This window comes from Molossus molossus, unplaced genomic scaffold (assembly GCF_014108415.1).
Source record: "Molossus molossus isolate mMolMol1 unplaced genomic scaffold, mMolMol1.p scaffold_m16_p_6, whole genome shotgun sequence".
Lineage (NCBI taxonomy): Eukaryota > Metazoa > Chordata > Mammalia > Chiroptera > Molossidae > Molossus > Molossus molossus.
Window position 1 is genome coordinate 87683560 of NW_023425399.1, and position 13945 is coordinate 87697504.

At 41.6% G+C, this 13945-nt stretch overlaps 1 protein-coding gene across 1 annotated transcript in view; it reads left to right on the forward strand.

The window, feature by feature from the left end:
- The window catches only part of ELP2 (elongator acetyltransferase complex subunit 2), a 50981-nt gene that overhangs the window by 35272 nt on the left and 1764 nt on the right, over positions 1-13945 (forward strand). Inside the window, exons 17-21 of the mRNA XM_036245016.1 lie at positions 507-579; positions 5091-5283; positions 6640-6761; positions 8254-8387; positions 11668-11781. Of these exons, the coding sequence (XP_036100909.1) occupies positions 507-579; positions 5091-5283; positions 6640-6761; positions 8254-8387; positions 11668-11781 (636 nt within the window). The remainder of the gene's footprint in view (positions 1-506; positions 580-5090; positions 5284-6639; positions 6762-8253; positions 8388-11667; positions 11782-13945) is intronic.

Consider the following 13945-nt stretch of genomic DNA (forward strand, 5'->3'; position numbering starts at 1 on the left):
GCCATCATAAAGGATGAGAATCAAATTTCACATAGATTTTTATATTACTATATCTTATATTGACTAGGTTTATTGGTCTTAATTTTTGTAGTAGAGAAGCATAACATTATATATATATATATATATATATATATATATATATATATATATATGTTTTCTTTTTAAAAAAAGGCTTTTAAGATTTGTTATTTTTGTTTTTTTCCTTTAGTGGTTCCCAGTCAAAACCTTTCCATGATTTATTGTTTATTGTACTTGCTGGCTGGGGTGAAAACTTGTATTTTAATCTAATTGTTTGAATAAGTTGTATTACTTCTAGGAAGCTGGCATTTTTCTCTAGTCTCTCTGTTTTTCCCCCAAATGTTTGCCTAGACAGAAATTTAATGTTCCCTAAAAGAACTATATGTTAGCTAGAGAGTTTGATGTTATTCTTTCCACATTTTAAATTTTTGCTGCATGAGGATATTTACTAATACAGAGGTCATGCATTTTCTCATTTTAAATTTTAGATATGGACATGGTTACGAATTATTTTGTGTTGCTTGTAACAATTCAAAGACTCTGCTTGCCTCAGCTTGTAAGGTAGGGAATTTTACTTCTTTATTCTACTTGGTCACAGGTTATTTGAGTCATTCAGCTTCTACAAGTTTGGTAGTAATTTAATCAGAACCCTGTGTGAATGGCCACTGGTACCTGCTCTTTCTTTTTTTTTTATCCTCACCTGAGGACATTTTTGCATTTATCTTCAGATAGAGTGGGAGGGAGAGAGGGAAGAGAGGGAGAGACAAACATCAATGTGAGAGACACATCGACTGGTTGCCACCCACACGACCCCAACCAGGGCCAGGGGCAAACTGCAACCGAGGTATGTGCCCTTAGCAGGAATCAAACCCGGGTCTCTCTGGTCTGTGGGCTGACGCTCTAACAGCTGAGCCGAACCAGCCAGGGTGGTACGTGCTCTTTCTGAATCTTGCTTTCTCATTTTCTTTTTCTGCTTTTAAATATGTTTTTATTGATTTTTAGAGAGAGAAACATCAACCCCCTACTAGGGATTGAGCCCGCAATCTGGGCACGTGCCCTGACTGGGAATCAAACCAGCAGCCTTTTGGTGTGTGGGATGCTTAACCACTGAACCACAGTGGCCAAGGTGTCAGTCCCTTTTTCTTTCTGTTTCATCAAAAGCTTGCAGTTGCATTTTAAATCTATTTCAGCTGCACATTGTTATTCCTAAGTATTTGATTCAAACTGATTTATGCTCCTACTCAAAAATTACTTAATCACGTATCTTAAAATGAGTCCTACAAATATGACACATTTTCAATAATTGGAATCTTGGAGACACAGGGGAATGAGAAGATGAAACTCAGAGGGCACTCCATCTGATGGTTTCTCGAGGACATTCTTGGTAACAACCCGAGTGAGTCCCTCCGCCCATGTCAGGGTGAGGAAGGGTGGTGGCCTGCTCAGTTAGCCACCAGGATGAAACTACAGAATAGAGACATTTGCCTAGGAGACTGATCTTGAACTCCCTGTTCAGTATTTATCCATATGTTGTGGAGTGAAATAATATTCATGGAGGATTGTCTGGAGGATCTGAGACCTACACATTCCTCTAAATTTTCTAAAATGTATTTACTTATTTTAAGCATGATGAGAGCTGCCAATCTGGATGGTCTACTGTCCCTGCTCTGCTGTGGCTTTTTGAGAGGCATCATAAGAGATACCTCTGTGCCCTCCTGCTCCACCCCCCCTTGCTTGTGTTCTTGTCTGTGAGGGTGGTACTGAGAGTACTTCCTTCTGTTACAGGGGCCTGTGGCTAAGAATGGGGCTTAGGAGTAGGAATAGCTGTGCTTTTACTGAGCAGCTAATTTGTTCTTAGCTTTGGGCACTGTCAGTCATATAATTATTTTTTCCTTTTCAGGTTGGCTAACTTGTAGTAAGCACGTGCAACTGACTTTTGTTTTTTAAATTTGTGTTATTTTTCTGTGTGTTTTATATTTCAATAAACAGTGCAAAAGAGGTATGGTTGATAATGTGGCTTGGGAAATTTAAATCTGAATGTTGGTATAAACTCATCTACTCAATAGAAGGAGCCATGGAAACATCAAGTAGCTTTATCCTCCAGGCACCAACTTCAGGGTAGCTGGGCTTCTTGACTAGAAGGTGCCAGCTGACATTTTGTTTTGACTGGTAAAGCAAATGAATAGATGCATCTTTATTTTAAACTAACGTGTTTAACAGCTTCATTTAGATGTCATTAGTGTTCTGTAAGTTGCATGTTGAAAGTGAACAATTTAATAAGTTTTGGCAAATGTTTATTTATACCTGTGAAAATCACCACAATCAAGATAATGTAGCCCTGGCCGGTTTGGCTCAGTGGTTAGAGCATCGGCCTGCGGTCCGGAGAGACCCGGGTTCGGTTCCCGCTAAGGGCACGTACCTCGGTTGCAGTTTGTCCCCCCTGGCCCTGGTTGGTCGTGCGGGTGGCAGCCACTCGATGTGTCCTTTCACATCGATGTTTCTCTCTCTCTCTCTCTTCCTCTCTCTCCCTCCCGCTCTATCTGAACAAAAAATGGAAAAATGTCCTCGGGTGAGGATAAAAAAAAAAAGATAATGTATATGTCCATTAATCTCCAAAATTTTATCTGTCCCATAGTAATTCCTTTTTCCAGCCCCATTCCTAAGAAACCACTGATACACTTTTTGTCATGATAGAATATTTTGCATTTTGTAAAATTTTCTATAAATGGAATCATACAGTATGTACTATTTTTTGGGGATCTGGCTTTTCCCATTCAGCATAATGATCTGGGATTCATCCATGTTGCATGTATCAGTAGTTCATTCTTTTTGTTGCTGAGTAGTTTTCCCTTTTATAGATATATCACATTTGTTGATGCATTCACTTTTTAGTTTTTTTTTTTTATCCTTACCCGAAGACATTTTTGCATTTATCTTCACATAGAGTGGGAGAGAGACAGGAAGGAAGAGAGAGAGAGAGAGACACACACACACATCGACTGGTTACCACCCACACAACCCCAGCCGGGCCGGGGACAAACTGCAACTGAGGTACGTGCGCCTAGTGGAAACCGAACCCGGGCCTCTCTGGACTGCGGGCCGATGCTCTAATTGCTGAACCAAACCGGCCAGGGTGAGTTTTTTAATTTTCACCCATGGATATGATTTTACTGATTTCAGAGAGAGAGAAAAACATTGATGTGAGAGAGAAATATCAATTGGTTGCCTCCTGTACGTGTCCAACTGTGTATCAAACCTGCAACCTACGTGTGTGCCTTGACTGGGTGTACTGGATGACACTCCAACCAACTGATCCATGTGGTCAGGATGATCCAGTCACTTTTTAATGGACATCTGAATTGTTTACAAACTTTTTGGCTTTTGCCCAGAAAGTAGTTATGAGTATCTGCGTACAAGTTGCATGGACATATGTTTTCATTTTTTTTTTTTTTTTAATCCTCACCCGAGGATATTTTTCCTTTTTTTTTAGAGTCAGAGAGAGAGGGAGGGAGAGAGAGAAAGGGAAACAATGATGTGAGTGAGAGAGACACATTGACTGGTTGCCTCCCTCATGATCCAGACTGGGGCCAGGGATCGAACTCAAAACCAAGGTATGTGCCTTTGATTGGATCTTTGGTCCGAGGGCCAATGCTCTACTGCTGAGCAAATCTGGCCAGGGCATATTTTCATTTTTTTTTTTGATTAAATACCTAACAGTGGAATGTTGCTAGATGATGTGGTAGATGTATATTTAAGTTTGTGAGGAACTGCCTAAGTATTTTCCAAAGTTGTTGCAACTAGTATATTAGAACTCTAGTTGCTCCACACCCACACTGACACTTGGTATGGTCAGTCTTTTTAACCATTCTGATAGGTGTATAATATTGCATTGTGGTTCTAATTTGCATTTCCTTAATGAATAACAATATTGAACATTTTTCATGTGCTAATTTTTCGTTTACATATAGTCTTCTTTGATGAAATGTCTTTAAATCTATTGCCCTTTTTTTAATCCTTATCCGAGGCTATTTTTCCATTGATTTTCAGATAGAGTGGGAGGAAGGAAGGGAGGGAGAGAGAGAGAGAAATATCGATATGAGAGAGACATATTGATTGGTTGCCTCCCCTACAACCCCAACCAGGGCCAGGGGTCAAACTGCAACTGAGGTACATGCCCTTGACTGGAATTGAAACTGTGATTCAGTGTTCTTTGTTTCCAGATATCTCAGCTTTGGAGTGCCATTGTTATCATGTACTTTGTCTGGATTTTTAGTTTGTTTTTTTAAATTATGTTTTTATTGATTTTTTTAGATAGAGAGGGAGAGAGAGATAGAAACATCCATGTGAGAGAGAAACATCAATTGTCCGTCTCTTGCATGCCCCACATTGGGGATCGAGCCCACAATCTGGGCATTTGCCCTGACCAGGAATTGAATCAGGACCTCTCAGTCCATGGAATGACACTCAATCTACTAAGCCACATCAGCTGGGCTAGTTTTTTGCTTTTTAAAAATATTTTTCTTTTGCCCTGGCCAGTTCTGCTCAGTGGTTAGAGCGTCAGACTGTGGACTAATGAGTCATGAGTTCTATTCTGGTCAAGGGCATGTACCTTGGTTGTGGTTCGTCCCCGGCCCTGGTTGGGGTTGTGCAGGAGGCAACCAGTTGATGTGTCCGTCTCATGTTGATGTTTCTCTTGCTCTCCCTCCCTCCTGCTTTATCTGAAGAAAAATAGAAAAATATCCTCAGGTGAGAATTTAAAAAAATTTTTCTTTTTTATTGCTTTTAGAAAGAGAGAGGGAGAGAGAGATAGAAACATTGATGAGAGAGAATATTAATTGGCTGCCTCCTGTACCCCCCCGCACTGGGAATCAAGTCTACAACCTGGGCACGTGCCCTGACCAGGAGTCATACCTGTGACCTCTTGGTGCATGGGTCGACGCTCAACCATTGAGCCACATGGGCTGGGCTGCATTTTTAGTTCTTTTCACATGAGAAAATAAATCTGATCCCTGGTACTCCATATTGACTAGAGGTGAATGTCTTTAAACTATTATTTTATCTCTCTCCTCTAGGCAGCTAAGAAAGAGCATGCAGCCATCATTCTTTGGAACACTACATCTTGGAAACAGGTGCAGAATTTAGTTTTCCACAGCCTGACTGTCACACAGATGGCCTTCTCTCCTAATGATAAGTTCCTACTAGCTGTTTCCAGAGATCGGACCTGGTCATTATGGAAAAGGCAGGACACAATCTCACCTGAGCTAGGTAAAAACAGTTTCTGATTGGGAAGATTAGTAGTCAGACCGTTATATCTATTTTGTTCACTTGAGCAACTGTTGGGGGAAAAGAAGAAAAATGGTAACAGGTGAAGGGCAAGAGTTTTACTGTTGTGCCGTCTTTCAAAATTCTGTTACAATTGAGGAAGACTCCACCTTCCTTATAAGATCTGAATGCAGGTGATCCTTGGGTTGACTTCCTTGTGATTATATTGTCAGGACAGCATGTGTTCAGACATATCAGTTAAAGAAACAAAAATATGTATGTACAGAATTTAGATTTTGCAAATGTTTCTAGAGTGCCACTGTAAAACCAAATAGATGGCCTATTTTAAGCTAGGCATTTGTAGGACAGGAATAATGAAGATACAATTGAATAATGGAACTTAGGAAGGTGTTTTAGGCCTCCATCCGTAAATAACGTGACCCCTAGGCAAGATGTTAACACGCGTTAGCATTCGGTGCTGAGCCTGACATAAACTGAAAAAGAAAAAAAGCTTTGTGTTGTTTCTGCAGAGGCTATTCCTATTCCCCTAGTTTCTTTGGGTAAAGTCTAGAGAGTGTTTAAAGTATCTCTGGGTTGTTTACTCCTTTTAATTTTTCCATTGATGTAACCTGCATGCAGTTTAATCTTATGATATTTCTAGTTCCTTAGTTTCTTGTCTTTTAGAGAATACCAGTAACTGTGACACATACTTGGGGGAGTATGTGTTAGAAAAGACTGATTTCTCTTACAATTAACTAGTGATTGCCTAACATGCAACCTTTACTTTTTAAAAAGTTAAAATGATACTAGTAACATATCCATTAATTTTCTGTATATCTTTACAGATTATAGATTAATAGATACCTTCCTCTTCCCTCCTCATAAGCAGTTACATGTTTTAGGTTTAGTCCATACAAGGGCTAGAAGTCACCTTACATTTAAATCTTACAAGGGAAAATATTTTTTTTCAAGTTTGGGTGGTATTTTTAAACATTATTTAAGGGTACATGAATCTTTTTTTCATAGCTTAATATGCAAATCTGGCTACTTCCTGAGTAAGGTTATATTGCTTCAGGCTTCTTTCATAGGCATAAATCAAACATTTATGCCTGGAAGATGTTTTTCGTCAGTCACTAGAGAGTGACTAGTCGGTATAAAATAATTTCCTACTAGAAAAGTAACTATTCCCCTAGCCTTCTGGTAAGGGGTCAGCTGCCTCGCCTTGGTCTGTTGCAAAAGTCAGCATATGTAAATTGAATACTAAATTACATGATGTATATGGCACTTAAACATAGCTTTTTAACAGGCAAAAAGCCAGCTTTCTCTGCTTTGTGAGTAGTGCATCTGTGTTTCTTTCAGATCCAATTTTCAGTCTCTTTGCCTTCACCAACAAAGTCACTGCTGTGCACAGTAGGATTATTTGGTCTTGTGATTGGAGTCCTGATAGCAAGTTTTTCTTCACTGGAAGTCGAGACAAAAAGGTAATTTTAAAAAAAATTTACTAGTTTTTCAAATGTAAAATAATATTATGGGTATGTTTGGATAGAAACCACATAATTCTGACTTTCTGATACAACTTTTAAAACCGAATTTATGTATTTCCTCTGTGTTTTTCATATGTATACATAAAATAGTATTTTCTTCCTTGTACAATGCAATAAGTACATGTCTCTGAAATCTCAAATATAGGAAGACCTTTCCGACACGTGACCTGCATCAGATGGCCCCAGTGGGAGAAAAGTAGTAAATGCAATAGATGAAGACTCAGAAAGCAGGAGTGCAGCAATAGGGCAAGGGAACAAAAGGGGGAAAATATTTTCTTCTTTTCTATTTCATACTTTTATGAGTGAAATTTTTTTATATAATGAATGATTATTATCTTTTCATTTAGTGTTGAGAGTGGGGCGTGTGTGTGTGTGAGTGTGTGTGTGTGTGTGTGTAATCCAAGCTTTAAAAAAAACAGAGCAAGTTAGCCAGCAGTATAGGTTCTTGACCACGACCTTCGCCCTTGTTCCCTGGAAAATGTTCACCTGGCTTCTTCTGGTCTTTCCTCTGTTTTCGTACTCTTTATTTCCTTTGTCTGCAGTGCCTGAAGACCAGAGGTGGTGAGGCAGTTGATGTTCTTTTTCTTTTCCCTGCCCTGTCCAGTCCTAGTCATGGTACAAATTACTGAAGTGGAGGGCCAGCGTGGGCATGTTGTCACTCAGTGAGACACTGAAATGTCAGCCCCTAAGGTGCTTTTCCCTCAGATCTTTACTTCTGTTCATTGGCCTATTTAATGCTTCCTGGTGCTTATTTGCCTACGCTCTGCTAGCTGCTGAGGAAGCAGAGCTGCTTCTGCCTTTCACAGTCACACTCTGTAACAGGTGGCCCAGCTGTGGCTCTCAGGGATAGGTCAGAGCTGATGAAACAGGCAAAGCATTATCTGTTACGTGTACTCAGAAATGCTCTTCCACTTGCTTGGGCAGAGCCTTCTACTTGGAATCTTGCTTTGACCTGCATTTTGCAATTATTATCTGCTTCACTTCCTTCTCCATTTCTTTGTGACCAGTCACACCCCCTTGAGTTGTAAGCTTTCAGGGAAGCCTGGTATCTTAGGATATTCTCAAGGTTAGGGCCTCCTGATGGCTGAGCTGATCCCCTGAGCAGTGGGTGATGTAGAGGAAGAGCCAGGGACTTGATTGGTCCCCATACATTTTCTGGTAAGTTCTTCGGCCCCTCAGTGAGGACACCCCCTGGCAGGGACAGTCCATCTTTGGATGGAGTTGAGGTCTCAGCAATTTGTGTCTGCTACCCTGTGGTTTCTCTCTGTGATGCTTAAAGTGCTCTTAAGTCCTGGAATGCAGTGGAAATACTGAATTATTTTGACTGCCAGAGCAAATATTTTGCATTATCTGTGTCATTGAAATTCTAATACACTGCTGGAAACCTTGCAAAGAGAAAGCTTTACAGAGTTTGATCTGTCTGTTTTAGGTGGTTGTCTGGGGTGAGTGTGACTCCAGCGATGACTCCATCGAGCACAGCATCGGCCCCTGCTCCTCCGTCCTGGACGTGGGTGGGTCTGTGACAGCCGTCAGCGTCTGCCCAGTGCTTAACCTTTCCCGACGGTTAGTATCTGTGTGGGGCATCCTTGTATGTTTTCTTTAAAAAGTCCACTTGGTTTCTCAATATGTGGCCCTCTTACACTTACTTTTTTTTTTTTTATCCTCATCTGAGGACATTTTTTGATATTTTATTCAGATAGAGTGGGAGGGGGAGAGAGAGAGAGAGAGATACATCAACGTGAAAGGGACACATCGAGGGGCTGCCACCCATACGACCCCAACCAGGGCCGGGGACAAACTGCAACCAAGGCACGTACCCTCAGCAAGAACCGAACCTGGGTCTCTCGGGACCACAGGCCGACGCACTAACCGTTGAGCCAAACCGGCCAGGGCTACACTTTCATTCATGTGTTCTTTTAGCTTCTGAGCTGCTATTTTTTTTCATAGTATTCATGTTTTTCATAAGAATTTTTAAGTGGATGGCCCTGCATGACTTCAAGGGGCCAGGAAGTGTATGCTGAAAGGACAAAAAAATAGGACATTAAAAAACTATTACCGGATTTCCGGTCAAGATGGCGGCCTAGGTAAATGCAGTCTCGCGTCCTCCCACAACCACATCAAAGTTACAACTAAACTACAGAACAACCATCATTCAAAACCGCCTGAAATCAAGCTGAATGGAAGCCCTACAACTACGGAATTAAAGCAGCTGCATCGAGACTGGTAGGAGGGGCGGAGGCGGACAGGCTGGTCCCACACCCACGCGCGGCGGATAAAAATCAGGAGGAGACCTCCGCTGGGAAGGTCCTCTCTGAGGACTGAGGGGTCCCCGTCCCACACCAGACGCCCCACTCAGGGTTCCAGTGCCAGGAATCCCCATAACTTCTGGCTGGAAAAACTAGCGGGAACTGAGGCTCAGGGAAGCTGACGCAGCTGGAGCCCCAGGCAGCTCCATAAAGGGCCCATGCACGGACTTATCAGACTCTCTCCCTCTAAGCTCAGAGGGGAGGCAGCTCAAGGGGAGCAAGAGACATACAGGGAAGAACTGAGCTGTTTGGCACTGGAGCGAGGGCTGGAGAGGGGGCTTCTTCTGGGACAAATGTGCTGTCAGAGGCCTTTGTTCCTTTGGTGAGCCCTTCCCTGGGGCGGCAGACAGTCTCCATATCTGGGACTCCAGCAACCTGGCTCATACTGGTAGCCCCACCCTGGTGATTCCCTGAGGCCCCGCCCCACCCAACTTTCAGGCCCACCCAAGCTGTTGCCAGTTGCTTAACCATAGGATTGGCCTGTCTTGGATCCTGCTTCAGGTTTTTCCTAAAATCTTTCAAACAAGCAGCATCTGGTCTCAGCTAGCCCCATACCTCTTGTTAAGTAATACACAGAAACAAACACAGGGAGGCAGCCAAAATGAGGAGACAAAGAAACAGGTTCCAAATGAAAGTACAGAACAAAATCCCAAGAAAAGAACTAACGTAATTGGAGATAAGCAACCTAACAGATGCAGAGTTCAAAATACTGCTTATAAGGATGCTCAATGAACTTAGTGAGGGCCTCAAGAGCATATAAAAGGATCAGTCAGAAATGATGGATGCACAGTCAGAAATGAAGGAGGCATTAACTGAAATAAAGAATAATTTATACAGATTCAGTAGTAGAGTACGTAAATCCAAGAACCAAACCATTGTTTTGGAATATAAGGAAGCAAAAAACGCCCAATCAGAACAGCAAAAAGAAAAAAGAATCCAATAAAATGAGGATAATGTAAGGAGCCTCTGGGACAACTTCAAGCGTGCCAACATTCGCATCTTGGGGGTGCCAGAAGGAGAGGAGAGAGAACAAGAAATTGAAAACCTGTTTGAAACAATAATGGCAGAAAACTTTCCTAACTTGGTGAAAGAAACAGACATACAAGTCCAGGAAGCACAGAGAGTCCCAAACAAGATGAACCCCGCCCCGGCCAGTTTGGCTCAGCGGTTAGAGCGTCGGCCTGCGGTCCGGAGAGACCCGGGTTTGGTTCCCGCTAAGGGCACATACTTCGGTTGCAGTTTGTCCCCGGCCCTGGTTGGTCGTGCGGGTGGCAGCCACTCGATGTGTCCCTTCACGTCGATGTTTCTCTCTCTCTCTCCCTTCCTCTCTCTCCCTCCCACTCTATCTATACAAAAAATGGAAACCTCGGGTGAGGATAAAAAAAAAAAAAAAAAAAAAAAAGATGAACCCAAGAGGCCCACACCAAGACACATCATCAAAATGCAAAAGGTTCAAGACAAAGAGAGAATCTTAAAAGCAGCAAGAGAAAAGCAGTTAGTTACCTACAAGGGAGTTCCCATAAGGCTGTCAGCTGATTTCTCAAAAGAAACTTTGCAGGCCAGAACGGAGTGGCAAGAAACATTCAGAGTGATGAAAAGCAAGAATCTACACCCAAGATGACTCTATCCTGCAAAGCTGTGATTTAGAATCGATGGCCATATAAAGAGTTTCCCAGACAAGAAAAAGTTAAAGGAGTTCATCACCACCAAACTGTTATTATATGAAGTGATGAAGTGTTTTTTTGAAGAAAAAGATAAAATATATGAACAAACAAAATGGTAATGAATACTTATGTATTGACAATGGAATCTACAAACAAAATGAACAGGCAGAATAGAAACATTCTCATAGAAACAGAGAACATTTTGTTGGTTGCCAGATGGCAGGGGGATTGGGGGAATGGGTAAAAAAAGTGAAGCTATTAAGAAGTACAAATTCATTGCTAGACTGACAAACCTCAAAGGGAAAGGGGTTGGAGGGTGGCAAGAAATAAACCAAAGAACCTATATGAATAACCAATGGACACAGACAATAGTGTGGGAAAAGGCGGGAGGGGGGCGGGAGTGGGGAGGAGGGGGTCATTGGGGGAAAAACGAGGAACGTTTGTAATACTCTCAACAATTAAGATTTAAAAAAAGAAAGAAAAAAATTTTTTTAAATGGATAGAACTTGATGATATTCTAAGTGATGGAAAGGAGATTGGGAGTGTGGAAAAAGGTTCTTATTACACCAGATTCAGGAATGTGGTGCTTCCTGTGTAATAAGTGTCTTCAGCAGGATGGGGGCCCTATAGCCAGTCAGGGAAATGTTAGTTCTTGGGCTTTGCCAGTGGAGGACAGAGGTAAAACTGTGGGCGCTCTTGAGGGCACAGTACAGCAGTGCACTGTATTCTGGGCTTGGGCTGGTGCTTTAAACAGAGGCCTTTGTAAGCATGGGGCAGTTGGGAACAATGTGAAGAGCTACTTCAGAGTGATAATGGAGAGAACAGAAATTCATGCTAAGTTAATAATTGCCTTCCTCCCTCCCTTAAAAACAGATATGTTGTTGCAGTAGGGTTAGAGTGTGGAAAGATTTGTTTATACACCTGGAAAAAGACTGATCAAGTTCCAGAAGTAAATGACTGGACCCACTGTATAGAAACAAGTCAAAGGTATTTTTTTTACTATTTTTGCTTCCATCATACTAGATAGAAATCATGAAATCTTTAGCAGCAAATTTTATGCCACATTTTCATAGAGAAGGACTCAAATCTGTATTTATGGTGCTCACCACTAAGTGGTACCCCTGTGTTCTGTGGTATAATCTCTTGAAATTGGTATTTGTTACTATGTTGCACTTGGTTTTTCAAAGTTTGCTTGACCAAATTGCTTGTTTGCTTAATATTACCTTTACAGATAACACATTTGAGAAAAGTGATTTTCATAATGATGTTTTAGAGTTTGATAAAAAAATTAATTCAAAATGTTGGTGATTTTTGGAAATATCATTGATTGTATTTTGGTGTTGTTTGAACACTTCAGCTCAGGTTCCTCAGTGGAGCAAACTGTCAGTGCCCCTCAAAGCCTGTGGCTGGCTGGCTGTTAAGCATAGTAATCTGTCCCCGACCCTCACATCTTGGACACGGGCCTTTGCACATGAGCGGGCCTGGATACCTGCTCTTACAACATCCTCCCACTTTCACCTGCCTAGACAGTGGGCATCATTTCTTACTCTATTTTTTAACCCATTTTATTCTTTTAAACCATCTAACTGCTTAGAAAGGTCATTAACATTCTGTGTGAGATTTTTTAGGATTCTTCAGCTTTTATGTATCTGAATGTTCAGAATATAATTTTAAAAACAATTCAAAATGACAGTATCATGATGAGGTGGTTGGTCTGAAGGAGAGAGACTTGTGGGCACGCCTCTTACACCATATTTCATCCTGGGGAACTTGTGTGTTAATGCTCATTATAATTGTATTTGTTAGAATGAAATCTACCTTTATTGCTGCTGCCCTCATGGCTTCTCTCCTGCCTCTCTGATGCTGGGTTTAGCAGTTGAAATAGTTCATGCTGTTGGCTTACTGAAGAGGGAAGTATTCCAATGAAATTCTGTTCTAGGCATTTGAAATTTCTCTCTTCCTGGCCTCCCCTCCCTTTTCTTTTCCATAATGCTGTCTCTGCCTTTGCTAGACCACTTCCATGGCCTGAATGTGGGACACTGGCAGGAAGTCCCTTAGAAAGCACAGCCAGGTGACCTGTACAGAATTTGAGTTTTTTATTTTAAGATTTAAAAAAAAGCCACGCCCTGGCCGGTTTGGCTCAGCGGTTAGAGCGTCGGCCTGCGGTACAGAGAGACCTGGGTTCGGTTCCCGCTAAGGGCATGTACGTCGGTTGCAGTTTGTCCCTGGCCCTGGTTGGTCGTGCGGGTGGCAGCCACTCGATGTGTCCCTTCACATCGATGTTTCTCTCTCTCTCTCTCTCCCTCCCGCTCTGTCTGAACAAAAAATGGAAAAATGCCCTCGGGTGAGGATAAAAAAAAAAAAAAAAAAAAAGCCAGCATGGTGATTTTGGATTTATAAGAACTAATCCTGACTTAACACATTATATTATTTGGATTGCTAATGTTCCGGTTACCAAATTTCAAGTACCTTTCAAATGAAACTTTTTGCTAGTAATGAGATGCAAAGGTAATTGATAAGCAAACATTTCATTTTAGGTTTGTTCCCCCCACTTCCTATGTTCTAAGTGTGATGTATTAACATGCTAGATTTAAAGAATACTATTAAAAAATTAAAAAAGAAAAGATAAGAAACCCTCCCATCTTCAAGCTTTCATAGCCAAATAAGTACAGAGTAACTCTCCTGGGAAGCAATATACTATATATATAGTTGTTTCAGTAATGTCTAATCAAAAAACTATTTCAAATCATTTTTGGAACTTCTCTTTAGGAACTGCATTCAGAACTAGCTTACTAGATGCAAGAAGACTAATTACAGTACCTTTTATAGTTTTACTCGTTTTGATGGCTTTTTTTTTTAAATCCTCACCCGAGGACATTTTTGCATTTATCTTCAGATAGAGTGGGAGGGAGAAAGGGAAGAAGAGAGAGAGAAATGTTGATATGAGAAAGACACATCAAGTGGTTGCCACCCACACAACCCCAACCTGGGCAGGGGACCAACTGCAACCAAGGTACATGCCCTTAGCGGGAACTGAACCCTGGACTCTCTGGTCTGCGGGCGGACGCTCCAACCACTGAGCCAAACCGGCTAGGGCTTGATGGCTTTTTAAAAAGCTCATCTCCAAATGACTTAACTGTTTTCAGTAATC